At 39.4% G+C, this 14662-nt stretch overlaps 1 protein-coding gene across 3 annotated transcripts in view; it reads left to right on the forward strand.

Annotated features, from left to right (window-relative positions):
* Window positions 1-267: 267 nt before the first annotated feature.
* SIK1 (Protein kinase superfamily protein) overlaps window positions 268-14662 on the forward strand; it is a 30730-nt gene continuing 16335 nt past the window's right edge. The window contains exons 1-6 of one of the 3 annotated variants that reach the window (XM_028216759.2): window positions 268-1158; window positions 1953-2041; window positions 2135-2242; window positions 2408-2515; window positions 2895-2985; window positions 3182-3234. In XM_028216759.2, the coding sequence (XP_028072560.2) occupies window positions 411-1158; window positions 1953-2041; window positions 2135-2242; window positions 2408-2515; window positions 2895-2985; window positions 3182-3234 (1197 nt within the window). In that variant the 5' untranslated portion in view covers window positions 268-410. The remainder of the gene's footprint in view (window positions 1159-1952; window positions 2042-2134; window positions 2243-2407; window positions 2516-2894; window positions 2986-3181; window positions 3235-14662) is intronic. The other 2 variants (XM_028216760.2, XM_082871118.1) reach the window with 2 other exon arrangements.

A 14662-nucleotide genomic window follows, 5' to 3' on the forward strand; every position in this document is an offset into this window, starting at 1 on the left:
TTTTTTTTGAGAATTATTTTATGTATTGAAAAGTTTTTGAAATAATTTATTTTTTTTAATTTATTTATTATTTATTATTTAGATTTACTTTGAGGATAATTTGAAAAAAATAATAAAATGTAATGGAAGTAAAATAAAATTTTAAATAATTAAAATAAGGTATACTTAAAAATTAATTATTAAAATAAGGTATACTTAAAAATTAATTAAAAATAGTTAATAATTTTTTAGGTGTAAATAGAATCCCAATTTACACCAAAGTCGTTTATAGGGCTTCTTCTCCAGCCCAGCCCAGCCCAACACAAACACCTCGGACGACAGCGATCTGTCAGTGACAGCTCAAGCTTTCAGTTCAGCCAATTCCCTCTCTTTACAGTAACCACCTCTCTCTCCCTCTCTCTCTTTCTTCGATGGACTTCTCTCCCACCTCTCGCCGGGCTCGCAGAGTACCCGCCAAGCCCGACATCTACTCCACCGTCGTCGTCCACGGCGACGAAGACGAACAACAACGCAAATCCACAAACCCCAAAGCCGGTGACGAAGAAGATCTATACGCAACCATGGTGCGTAAAAAAGACGATCAATTCGACGACGACTACGACGACGACGACGATTCCTCTCTCCCTCCCCTCCTCAAACGCCTCCCCAAAGACTTCGGCGTAATTGACGGCGACGACGACGATTCCGGCACCATCTCCGCCACAATGATCGTCAAAACCGATCGCTCCAATCGGAATCGATCGCCATGGAAGCCTCGCAGTGCGAATCAGGTGTCTCCGAGGAGGAGGAGATTCGAGGATGAGGATGACGAGGAGGATGATGATGAGAGAAGTGATTTCTCGACGTTCGTGATGAGATCTACGGTGAGAGATTGGGATGGTGGAGATTCGGGAACGGTGGTGAAGCGGACGAGCGGGAGCGGGAGCGGGAGCGGTGGCGGTGGTGGCGGTGGTTCGACGTTGAGTATGGCGGTGGCGAGTATGCAAGCGGTGGGGGAAGGGTTTGGGAATCAGAGGAAGGGGAGTAGTGGGAAGTCTTCTTGGCAGAATGAGGGAAGTAGGCATGGGCAACAACCGAGTCAAGTGTCTTCGAGCTCGATTCCCGAGTGTGTTATCAAGGAAGATCCTACTACCAAGTACGAATTGCTCAACGAACTCGGTAAATTTGTTTTTATCTCTCTTCTTCTTCGTTTGCTTTCGAATTCAAGCTCAATGTGACGTTTCGTGGTTTTCTTTTTATTTTTTTCATCAAATTTGTTCAAGAACTTGGACCGAAAGCATCTCCAATCCTTCACCCTTTCTTTCACCAAATTTAAATTTGATGAAAAAGTTATAAAAAAATCATCTCCAAGTCTTTCATCAAATGTAAATCAAAGGTTTTTTTTTTAAAAAAATAAAATTTTGAATTTGATGGAAATTTAGCATTGGAGATTTTTTTTTCCCATCAAATTTGATGAAAAGTGAAATTTCGGATAAGAGGGGTATTTTTAAAAGGATTTTGATGAAAATTTGATGAAAGGATCGGAATCGTTCATACCAAATCAAGCTTTTTATTCAAATTTGGAATCAAATTAGATGAAGAAATTGGTGAAGGGTTGGATTGAGATGGACTCTAGCTAATTCATGTGGAAAAAAAAAAAAATCCCCCTCCAATCCTTATCTTTTAACAATATCATCGAACTTTAAGTGAAAAAAGGTGGTCAGAATTTGGTGAAAGATTTGATTCATACCTGATTTGATGAAGCATTTAGTGAAAACTTGATTTGATACAAGATTGATGAAATGATTGACCTCATTTTTTCCAAAATTTTCGTCAAATTTAAATTTGATGAAAGACTGGAGATGTTCTGATCTGACATGTTCTCTAATAATTGTATGGCTATATTACTTCTGTTTGTTTGTAGTTCATGTGATTCTTGATTGTTGAGAGAGGTTGGTGTTTGGGAATTGCAGGGAAGGGCTCTTATGGTTCTGTTTATAAAGCTAGAGATATAAGAACTTCAGAATTGGTTGCTATTAAAGTGATATCATTGTGTGAAGGGGTAAGTACTATGTCATATATGTGTTATTGAGTTTGATAATTGATTGAGTTGGGTAGACGAAGTCAAGAATACTGCAATCTTGTATGCATTCAGGAGGAGGGGTATGAAGAAATTCGTGGAGAAATCGAGATGTTGCAGCAATGTAGTCATCCAAATGTTGTCCGCTACCTTGGAAGCTACCAGGGAGAAGAGTACCTTTGGGTGGGAACAACAGCATTCACTTTTATTGCTGGTTTACATTTATAGTTTTTTAATTAGTTTGGAAGTCTCAGTCAATTATTTATTTGTATTCATTTCTGGATGATTACATTTTGAGTTATACTTTTATCTGATCATGATATTTGGGAATTTTTAATATGATGGCAGATAGTAATGGAGTACTGTGGGGGTGGAAGTGTAGCTGACTTGATGAATGTTACTGATGAGCCTTTAGAGGAGAGCCAAATAGCTTTTATTTGTAGGGAAGCATTGAAGGTAATGTGGAATCTTATTTGATTATTGTTTAAAGGAATCATTTTGTGGAACCAAGATGTAGTTGTATATCTGATGAAATGCTGTTAATTGTCGAGGAGGGGAGAGGCTATAAACTATGGTTCATTTTCCTATATTTTCTTATGAAAGCCAGGCTTGCTTCACTACTTCTCTGCTTCATTTATCTGAGTAGTTTTAAGAAACCTTAACAAGATTGTAAGCTTAGTACTAGTGGGCCCCCTTCTTTTTCTTCCCCTTTACTGTCTCAGTTATACAAGGCCTTGGTTTCGAAATAATCAGATGATGATTTTTCATTGATATGATCTGGCCTTTAACTTTGCGCTGTGCTTGTTGGCCTAAACATCTATTCTGTTTGATGCAGGGTCTATCTTATTTGCACTCAATCTTTAAGGTACATAGAGATATTAAAGGTGGTAATATATTGTTGACAGAACAAGGAGAGGTCAAGTTGGGTGAGTGTTTTTTAAATTTTTCTCTGCTTCTTTAGTTGAATGAAGGATAGGAATTGATATAATCAAATCTGTGAAAAGTGATCTTTCCTTTTTAGGCTTGTTTTTAAATAGTGAATTTGTCATATTTTCCATTTCTTTTCTTTTAACAATATACCTATTCAAACTTTTCGTTTGATTTTGCTGATATTATGAGCAGGTGATTTTGGGGTTGCAGCACAACTAACAAGAACCATGTCCAAGCGTAACACGGTATGCTTATCAATTTAATATACAATAACTCATAGGTTTTGTCTAGCTAGTTTATGCTTTAAAATTGTTTTCTAGGGATCAGAATTTTTTCCACTGTAAGCATGGATAAGAAGTTCACACTAAATTAGTGAAGTTTTTTGTCACGCCCCTAACTCGCCCCTAAAAGTTTGGGCATGACCTACGCAGAACTAGTCACTTAACCTGATATATATATATATATATATAATTTAGGGGCCTGTATGGAAGCATTGATATCATAGGACAATTTATGAGAAAGTATGACTTCTATTGAGCTACTATTACCATGCCAGGATCACAGACGTAGTATAAAACGAATAGACATAAAGAGCTACATATGTGAGAGTTAGTTATAAACATATACATATACAGAACCTGCCCCATGGTTGGGCGTATAACAAAACATTATGTACATCTCAATCTAAGCCAATAACTAAGGTGCAAGTCATAACTTAACAAAATACCACCAAAAATGTAAGGCTTTGACCCAGTGCCTGGCTACGCTTAGGTTGACAAAAAGGTGATGATGCCGGGCTTAGGACCGACCTCCTGTTTGGTTACCTACAGAAATAGACATAACATAGAGTGAGCCAGGCTCAGTGAACAATAGTACTTAAATGCATCAGTTACTTAATTAAAAATGTAACACACATAAAAGTGTAGCAATACAGAAATCATGTAGTAGTCTGATTCTGTTCGGGCAAATAGAACAATGCTGTCGGTTCACAACTTCACAGTTTGGCACTTGGCCTGAAGAGTTCACACATTCACAAATTAGCCCTTGGCTTTTTAGTTTCACAACTCAGATGCACAACTTCACAAATTGGCCCCTGGCCTCTGAGATTCATAGTTTCCCAAGTTACAGATTCTTACTTCATAAGTTGGCCCTCGGCCTCATCATTTCATATTTCACAATTGGCCCTTGGCCACATAGGTTCATAACTTCACAAACTCTTTTGATGATTCCATAATTTCACAATGTTTCTCACATGGCATACATAACTTCACAACTTCTTTTGATGTTTCCATAATTTCACAATGTTTCTCACATAGCATACATAGCATACATGTCAACATAATTCTTACGACGAAAATCATAACGTCAATAACGATAATTATGAACGGTTAAAGGTGCATCGAAGTACTATTACTCACAGCGTTGTGATGACGTGCTAGTCCCTCCCGGAGTATGTCCTGTACACATTTAAAGTTCACAAATTAGCTTTCTTCTTCCTTGTTAAAATAATTCTTGAGTCATTACGCTTCAAATGAGTTTACAACCATCGAAAGATCATCAAAAATATTGTAAAAAATAACAGAGGGTCGAGCACACAAAACAGAGCAGGTATTCTTTCCGACCTGGGCCGCACGTGCGGCAGCCCCCTCCGCACGAGCGGACATGGACCGCACGTGCGGTCCCCCTCCTTCGCACGAGCGGCCGTAGACAGTATGTAAACCCAGATTTTTCCCTCTTCTCTGCACGTGCGGCCAAGCCGCTGTTTGGCAGTCCGAAATTTATACACAAAGCCAAGTTTTGGTGAGCAACAACAAGGTTCAAAGTAGGTCCTTTGATTACTAAACTATGGTTCAAATTCATGTATTTAGAAGGCATAAATACACAACAATCTAGATCTTAACTTCACAACGCAATTTGATTCATCAAAACTTTAAACTCATAACTACTTTAAACTTTAAACTTTAAACTCACATATGTAGATATATATCCATATAGCGATACATTTCTATACTTGGATTCAAACATGATAAATCAAGGAACAAAATAATCAAATGATAGATTGATCATATCAATTTTTCATCATAAACACACAAAATTTCCCTTACAACCCTTACAACTCAAAGACACACAACATCAAGGAATTCCTACTCCAAATAGAGGAAGAGGGTTGAGTTAAGGGAATTACACTTACCTTAAGCTTCAATTTCTCTAACCCTCTAATTTTAACCCAAATCACTTCCTTGTTGAGCTTTCCCCTTTTCTCCTTCTTTCCTTAATCTCCTAGCCTCTCCAGGAGATATTTACGAAATGGGTTTTTTCCAAATCAAGTGGTTATAGGCAAGAATGCATTGATAGACATAATAGGACAAAAATCATTCGTTTAATCATTCCGAAATTGAAATTTCGTAAACATGCTTAATATTACCTAAAAATTACGCTGATCGTCATTATAAAATCAATTTAAGATAATTAAGCCTCTAGGGCTTCCAATTTCTAATTTAATATTATAATTGTAACAGATGCTTTTCCTTATTGAACAGATACAGGTTCGATTCATAAGACATATATATACTTAAACTTAATTTCTCATGTGGTTTCACATTAAACATTCGAAAGTGCAGAATAAAGACTAAAATATAGCAGAATCACATATGAGGGTCAGGTTATTACACTCTCCCCCCCTTAAATAAGTTTGGTCCCTTAAACTTGTTTGTACCATGCGGATACTGGTGTTGTATATCCTCTTCCTTTTTCCAAGTAGTCTCGGTTCCATAATGTTCTTGCCATTCTACTTTTACCATTGGAATATCTCGATTGCGTAACTGTTTCACTTGCCGATCCAAAATTCGAAGTGGTTTTTCTTCATAGCTTAGCTTATCATCCAACACAATTTGGTGGTAGTCTATGACATGAGATGGATCTGACAGGTATCTTCGAAGCATAGAGACATGGAGCACGTTATGTACTTGGCTCATGCTCGGTAGAAGGGCTACTCGGTAAGCTACCGGGCCCACTCTTTCCAGAATTTGGAAGGGACCAACATACCGGGGTGTTAACTTATCCCTTTTTCCAAATCTCGGATGGCTTTTCAACGGTGTGACTTTCACGAACACATAACTACCCACTTCAAATTCCAAATCTCTTCGACGGTTATCCGCATAACTCTTCTGTCTGCTTTGAGCCGTTTTTAATCATTCCCGAATAATTTTCACCTTTTCCGTTGTTAATTGCACAATTTCAGGCCTTAGCAAAGAGCTATCCCCAACTTCAGTCCAACATACTGGGGAACGACATGGTCTCCCATATAAAGCTTCATAAGGTGCCATCTCAATACTCGAATGGTAACTATTGTTGTATGCAAATTCTACCAATGGTAGATGGGTTTCCCAACTGTCTTGAAAATCTAGCACACACATTCGGAGTATATCTTCTGAAGTTTGTATCGTTCTCTCGGATTGACCGTCGGTCTGAGGGTGAAAAGCTGTGCTGAATTTAAGTTCTGTATCCATAGCTTCTTACAGACGTTGCCAAAATCTTGAAACAAATTTGGGATCCCTATTCGACACAATTGAAACCGGAACGCCGTGAAGCCTTACAATTTCATTCACATAGAGTACTGCAAGCTTATCCGCATTATACTGAGTCTTCACTGGTAAGAAGTGAGTAGACTTAGTTAACCGGTCTACAATGACCCATATCGAATTCATGCCTCGAGGAGTCCGTGGTAACCCCACAACAAAATCCATGGTTAAATGTACCCACTTCCATTCCGGGATTGGAAGGGGTTGTAATAATCCTGCTGGTCTTTGATGTTCCGTTTTTACTTGCTGACATTGTAAACACTTAGAAACGAATTCCGCGATCTCCTTTTTCATACATGGCCATCAAAAATTTTGTCTTAAATCCCGGTACATTTTAGTACTTCCCGGATGTATTGAAAATCTTGAGGCATGTGCTTCTTCCATCAATTCCCGCTTAAGTTCCAACACATTAGGGACACATATTCTGTTTTGAAACTTGAGCACCGAATCCATTAAACTGAATCTCGGTTTTGGTTTTGTCTCTAACTCATCACATATCTTCCTTAAAGTATCATCCTCCATTTGATGCAACTTGATCTCTTCAAGTAAGGTCGGTTGAGCCATTACTGCTGCCATTATGACCTCCTGTCCACGTATCACATACTCCACATTCAGTTTATCTAACTCAATCACCAACTCCTTTTGTTCTGTAAATAAATTTGCCAAATCCCCCCTATTTTTCTGACCAAGTGCATCCGCGACCGTGTTGGCTTTACCAAGATGGTAATGGATCTGCAAATCATAATCCTTAAGCAACTCTAACCATCGCCGCTGTCGCAAATTCAACCCCATTTGGGTAAAAAGATATTTGAGACTTTTGTGGTCGGTATAGACTTCACAGGTTATGCCATAGAGATAGTGTCGCCATATCTTCAAAGCAAAAACTACTGCTGCTAGATCAAGGTCGTGTGGGATAATTTTTCTCGTGGGGTTTCAATTGTCGAGAGGAATAAGCGATAACCCTTCCATTCTGCATAAGTACACAACCAAGCCCTTTATGCGAAGCATCACTGTAAATTACAAATCCTTCGGTACCAGATGGTAAGGCCAGAACTGGTGCTGTAGTCAACTTTGTTTTCAGATCTTGGAAAGCAGACTCCCGCTCTTCTGACCATTCAAATGCAACTCCCTTTCGAGTCAATTGTGTAAGCGGCACAGCGATTTTGGAGAAATTCTGAACAAACCTCCTGTAATATCCAGCTAATCCCATGAAACTACGCACCTCAGTGACATTGGTAGGAGTTGGTCAATTTATAATCGCCTCAATTTTATGCGGATCAATAGAGACTCCTTCCTTTGTTACTACATGCCCCAGAAATGCCACCTCTTGTAGCCAAAATTCACATTTCTTTAACTTTGCATATAATTTCTTCTCCCGGAGTGTTTGAAGGATTAGGCGAAGATGATCCTCGTGAGCCTCTGCACTCTTTGAATATATAAGAATATCATCGATAAAGACCACCACAAACTCATCCAGGTAAGGTTTAAAGACGCGATTCATTAGATCCATAAATGCTGCCGGTGCGTTAGTAACTCCAAAGGGCATGACTAGAAATTCGTAATGGCCGTACCGAGTTCGAAAAGTTGTCTTCTCCACATCATCAGCTTTGACCTTCAATTGATGGTATCCAGACCGTAGATCAATTTTTGAGAAAACTTGTGCCCCTTGTAGTTTGGTCAAATAAATTGTCAATCCGTGGTAAGGGGTACTTGTTTTTGATTGTTACCTTATTAAGTTCCCTATAGTCAATACATAGCCGAAGTGTTCTGTCCTTTTTCACAAATAAAACTGGCGCACCCCAAGGAGATACACTCGGTCGGATGAATCCCTTATCAAGGAAATCTTGTAATTGAATCTTTAACTCTTTCATTTCAGCGGGGGACATCCTATACGGCGTCTTAGAGATGGGTTGGGTTCCTGGCGCTACTTCAATTATAAACTCAATTTCGCGGTCTATCAACTGCCCTGGCAATTCTTCGAGAAAAACATCCGGAAATTCACGAACCATTGGAATCACATCAATACCCCCATTCAGCACTTGTTCTTCCAAAACACTACATAAATACCCCTGACATCCTTTGTGCATTAACTTACAAGCCTTCACGGCATAAATCAGATAAGGTGGCGAAGTCGCTTCCCGCCCCTGAATAATAGACTCTGGTTGCCCCGGAGGATGGAAATTGATTTGCTTAGTCAAGCAGTTTATAGTCGCACCATAATCACTCAGCCAATCCATTCCCAGAATAACATCAAAAGAGGTCATGTCGAGAGGTAACAGGTTAGCATACACCCGAATATCCCCAAGTTGAAGTTTACAAGCTACATATACCGAAGCACAGATCATAGAGTCTCCCAAAGGGGAAGACACACACAATATATAAGACAAGTTTTCTTCAGTTTTATCTAACTTAGGAGCGAATAGTTTCGACACAAAAGAGTGGGTGGAGCTAGAATCAAACAATACATGTGTGGAATGACTATAAACAGTAAATGTACTTGACACCACCGTCGCCGCATTTTGTACATCACCTGGAACCAATGCGAACACCCTACCTTGCCTTGCAGTATCCTTATTATTAGTAGGTTTAGCAGCTGCCTTCGCGTTGGGGGTTGGTGTAGACCCCGCGGAACTTGTAGCAGTCCTATTGCCCTTTTGTTGAGTCCATTGCGGGCAATCCCTTACCAGATGACCCGTTTTGCCACATTTAAAACAAGCTCTAGTCTTCCAGTGGCAAGTCCCTCGATGTTGCCTTCCACAATCTGGACACACCAGAGTGGAGTTGTGGGTAGGGGTGGCGATGTTGAAGTTCCCTGAATTCTGCTTCTTGTTTGGTAGGGTAACTGATCCTTTTGACCATTGATTATTCTGCCTCTTCCCTTTCCGCTCGGAAATTCGATTCTGAACAGCAAGATTCCCTTCTGCTATAACGGCCCTTTCTAGCACATCGACATAAGTAAGTAGCTTTAACATATTGACCCGGTCTAGGATAGCACCTCGTAAGCCCCCTTCAAATTTTCGTGCCTTCTTATAATCCGTATCCACCATATGAGGCGCAAACCGAGCTAGTTCTGCAAATTGGGCTTCATATTCAGCAATAGTCTTGTTCCTTTGTCTGAGAGTTTCAAATTCAGTCACCTTTTTGTCTCGCATGCTTTGGGGAAAATACTTGTCGTAGAACAATTCTAGAAATCTATCCCATGTTAATCCTGGGTGTATGGTCCTGGTGAGCATCCACCATCTCCGCGCCTCATCCTCCAGAGTGAAAGCAGCCAATTGCACTTTTTGAGCTTCTGTACAAGGGAAAACTTCGAATAGTTTCTCGATTCCCAACACCCATGCTTCAGCTTTCATTAGTTCTATGCCTCCTTTGAAGACTGGCGGTTTCATCTTTTTAAACTCCTTAGTAAGGGTGATGGTTCGGTCTTCAGCATGAAAATTTGGTACTGCCGGTGGAGGTACCGGTGGTGGTGGCGGTTGTTCTAGTGGCTGTTGCTGCTGTTGTGGTTGTTGCTGTTGTTGTCGTAGGGTCTTTGCCATTTCCATAATCATTCTCTCCCTCCTATCCAACCGTGCAGAAGTAGCATCTTCCGCATCTTCTGTCCTTGTTCTCACCATTTCCTACACAACAATCAATTATATACAAGAAACATAATTCAAAGTTGTTAGTATTATCAGAGTACGCTTAACGTTGCCATCGCTCTTTCAAATACTTTCAGGATGTCATGCAAGATGCCTAAAGCTTTTCTAGACACCCTAAGCTCAATGAATCCGTGTGTGAGATAGCAACTCGTGCTCTGATACCACTTGTCACGCCCCTAACTCGCCCCTAAAAGTTTGGGCATGACCTACGCAGAACTAGTCACTTAACCTGATATATATATATATATATATAATTTAGGGGCCTGTATGGAAGCATTGATATCATAGGACAATTTATGAGAAAGTATGACTTCTATTGAGCTACTATTACCATGCCAGGATCACAAACGTAGTATAAAACGAATAGACATAAAGAGCTACATATGTGAGAGTTAGTTATAAACATATACATATACAGAACCTGCCCCATGGTTGGGCGTACAACAAAACATTATGTACATCTCAATCTAAGCCAATAACTAAGGTGCAAGTCATAACTTAACAAAATACCACCAAAAATGTAAGGCTTTGACCCTGGCTACGCTTAGGCTGACAAAAAGGTGATGATGCCGGGCTTAGGACTGACCTCCTCGTTGGTTACCTACAGAAATAGACATAACATAGAGTGAGCCAGGCTCAGTGAACAATAGTACTTAAATGCATCAGTTACTTAATTAAAAATGTAACACACATAAAAGTGTAGCAATACAGAAATCATGTAGTAGTCTGATTCCATTCGGGCAAACAGAACAATGTTGTCGGTTCACAACTTCACAGTTTGGCACTTGGCCTGAAGAGTTCACACATTCACAAATTAGCCCTTGGCTTTTTAGTTTCACAACTTAGATGCACAACTTCACAAATTGGCCCCTGGCCTCTGAGATTCATAGTTTCCCAAGTTACAGATTCTTACTTCACAAGTTGGCCCTCGGCCTCATCATTTCATATTTCACAATTGGCCCTTGGCCACATAGGTTCATAACTTCACAAACTCTTTTGATGTTTCCATAATTTCACAATGTTTCTCACATGGCATACATAACTTCACTACCTCTTTTGATGTTTCCATAATTTCACAATGTTTCTCACATAGCATACATAGCATACATGTCAACATAATTCTTACGACAAAAATCATAATGTCAATAACGATAATTATGAACGGTTAAAGGTGCATCGAAGTACTATTACTCACAGCGTTGTGATGACGTGCTAGTCCCTCCCGGAGTATGTCCTGTATACATTTAAAGTTCACAAATTAGCTTTCTTCTTCCTTGTTAAAATAATTCTTGAGTCATTACGCTTCAAATGAGTTTACAACCATCGAAAGATCATCAAAAATATTGTAAAAAAATAACAGAGGGTCGAGCACACAAAACAGAGCAGGTATTCTTTCCGACTTGGGCCGCATGTGCGGCAGCCCCCTCCACACGAGTGGACATGGACCGCACGTGCGGTCCCCCTCCTCCGCACGAGCGGCCGTAGACAGTATGTAAACCTAGGAATGGCAACGGGGCGGGGCGGGGCCGGGGATCACACTCCCTGTCCCCGATCCCCGATGGTACAAATTTCTCCATCTCGGGCCCCGATCCCCGACGGGGAGCCTATCACCACCCTCGCCCCCGCCCCCCAACGGGGATCGGGTTTCCCCGACCTCGATAATTCCTCGGCTAAAATTAAAAAAAAAAAAAAAAAAAAAACAACATAAACATCCAACAACAACAGATCTGAGCAGAGACTCATCAACAACACAAACAATCATCAACAGATCTAAATAGATCATTTTATCCCTATATTTATAAAAATATAAAAAATAAAAATAAAAATAAAAAATAATTGTAAAAAATGATCTAAATAGATCATTTTATTCCTATATTTATCAAATGTAAAAAAATTATCCCTATATTCATCAAATGTAAAAAAATAAAAATAAAAAATAAAAGAATTTAACAAATCTTTTTCTTCATCTTCATTAGAGGCTCAGATGGTTGAATGATGCCACAGAAGCGAGAGGCAGATTGGAGGGACGACGACAACGATCTGAGCTCAGACGGAATGGAGGGACGATGGCGATCGGAGGGAGGCAGAGAGATCGTCGTGAGGTAGATCGGAGGGAGGGAGAGAGATCAGCGTGAGATCGGAGGGAGGGAGAGAGATCGGCGTGAGGCAGATCGGACGGAGACAGTGATGGTGGTCGGGGTGAGGCAGTGAGGTCGGAAGGAGGGATGGAGATCGGAGGGAGGCGAGGGTTTGAGAGAGAGAGGGAGGCGAGGGTTAGTGTAGTGTTTGTTTACATCTTCATTAGGAAACATATATATATATATATATAGGAGGGTTATATCTGTAATTTCCTATCGGGGAAACGGGGACGGGGCCGGGGCGGGTCCGGGGCTGGGGAAGGTATCACCGTCCCCGGCCCGAAAGTAATCGGGGATTTATTTTTTAATACCATCCCCGGCCCGTGGGGAGTTTTTTTCGGGGAAAAACCATTCCATTCGGGGTCGGGGGGTCGGGTCCCCGTCGGGCCGGTTTCAAATTGCCATCCCTATGTAAACCCAGATTTTTCCCTCTTCTCTGCACGTGCGGCCAAGCCGCTATTTGGCAGTTCGAAATTTATACACAAAGCCAAGTTTTGGTGAGCAACAACAAGGTTCAAAGTAGGTCCTTTGATTACTAAACTATGGTTCAAATTCATGTATTTAGAAGGCATAAATACACAACAATCTAGATCTTTAACTTCACAACTCAATTTGATTCATCAAAACTCTAAACTCATAACTACTTCAAACTTTAAACTTTAAACTCACATATGTAGATATATATCCATATAGCCATATATTTCTATACTTGGATTCAAACATGATAAATCAAGGAACAAAATAATCAAATGATAGATTGATCATATCAATTTTTCATCATAAACACACAAAATTTCCCTTACAACCCTTACAACTCAAAGACACAACGTCAAGGAATTCCTACTCCAAATAGAGGAAGAGGGTTGAGTTAAGGGAATTACACTTACCTTAAGCTTCAATTTCTCTAACCCTCTAATTTTAACCCAAATCACTTCCTTGTTGAGCTTTCCCCTTTTCTCCTTCTTTCCTTAATCTCCTAGCCTCTCCAGGAGATATTTACGAAATGGGTTTTTCCCAAATCAAGTGGTTATAGGCAAGAATGCATTGATAGACATAATAGGACAAAAATCATTCGTTTAATCATTCCGAAATTGAAATTTCGTAAACATGCTTAATATTACCTAAAAATTACGCTGATCGTCATTATAAAATCAATTTAAGATAATTAAGCCTCTAGGGCTTCCAATTTCTGATTTAACATTATAATTGTAGCAGATGCTTTTCCTTATTGAACAGATACAGGTTCGATTCATAAGACATATATATACTTAAACTTAATTTCTTATGCGGTTTCACATCAAACATTCGAAAGTACAGAATAAAGACTAAAATATAGCAGAATCACATACGAGGGTTGGGTTATTACATTTTTCTTGTCATACCTGGGTCGTTTGGCTTCCATAGCTCAGATGTCATATAATTCCTTGCTGAAGAAGTTTGATAGTGATTAGAAAATTTTATTTCTACTAAATAATGATGACCTACTCTACAACATAATGTTAAGAAATGAGATCTGAAGAGTTGTATGTTCAATGGAGGAGGTTTTAGTGGCAGTAAAAAATATATGTTACTTTTTAATAAGAAAAAATCTGATATTTTACTATACGATTGCAAGGTGAATTGTATAGTACAAAAGTGATGTCAACCCCGAAGTGAATGTGTGTTTATATCCCTACTTTGCTTATTTTTATTATTTTTAGATCGCCACTAATTCCAAAATTTAGGACATTAGGAAAGGAGCCCGATATCAATCATGTGCAAGTCTGTTTTGCACGTGGAGATGCAAAATACAAACATGAAGAGAAGCAAAATGTAAATGGAGAGACCCTTTTGTTGGTTCTTTATCAACTCTTACAAAACCACAACAGCTCTCCTCCACTGTCATAAATAGGGGTGATCGCGGATCGGTTTTGTGCAGTTTGCGGTTCGATTTTGACCCGCCCGCATGTATGTGGTTTGGGGAAAAGTCAAACCGCAACCGCCCGCAGTGCGGTTTGCGGTTTGTATGGATAGAGTTTGCGGATGTGCGGACGGTTGTGGGCGGTTTGCAGTTTGGATTTTTTCTTTTAAAAATTATTTTTTGATTTTTTTTTTCTCATTTTGTAAATATTTAGTTATGGTCATTTTTTTCAAATTTTCTAAAATGCTCCACAAATCATTCAAAATCATTCCTAATACAAACAAATCATTGAAAATCATTCAAAATTCTAAAATCATTCAAAATCCTAAAATCATTCAAAATTAATCTACTACCCAAACAAATCATTCAAAATTCTAAAATCAATTCCTAACACAAACAAATCATTCAAAATT

This window comes from Camellia sinensis, chromosome 5, assembly GCF_055761805.1.
Source record: "Camellia sinensis isolate YWXY chromosome 5, ASM5576180v1, whole genome shotgun sequence".
In the NCBI taxonomy this organism is placed as follows: Eukaryota; Viridiplantae; Streptophyta; class Magnoliopsida; order Ericales; family Theaceae; genus Camellia; species Camellia sinensis.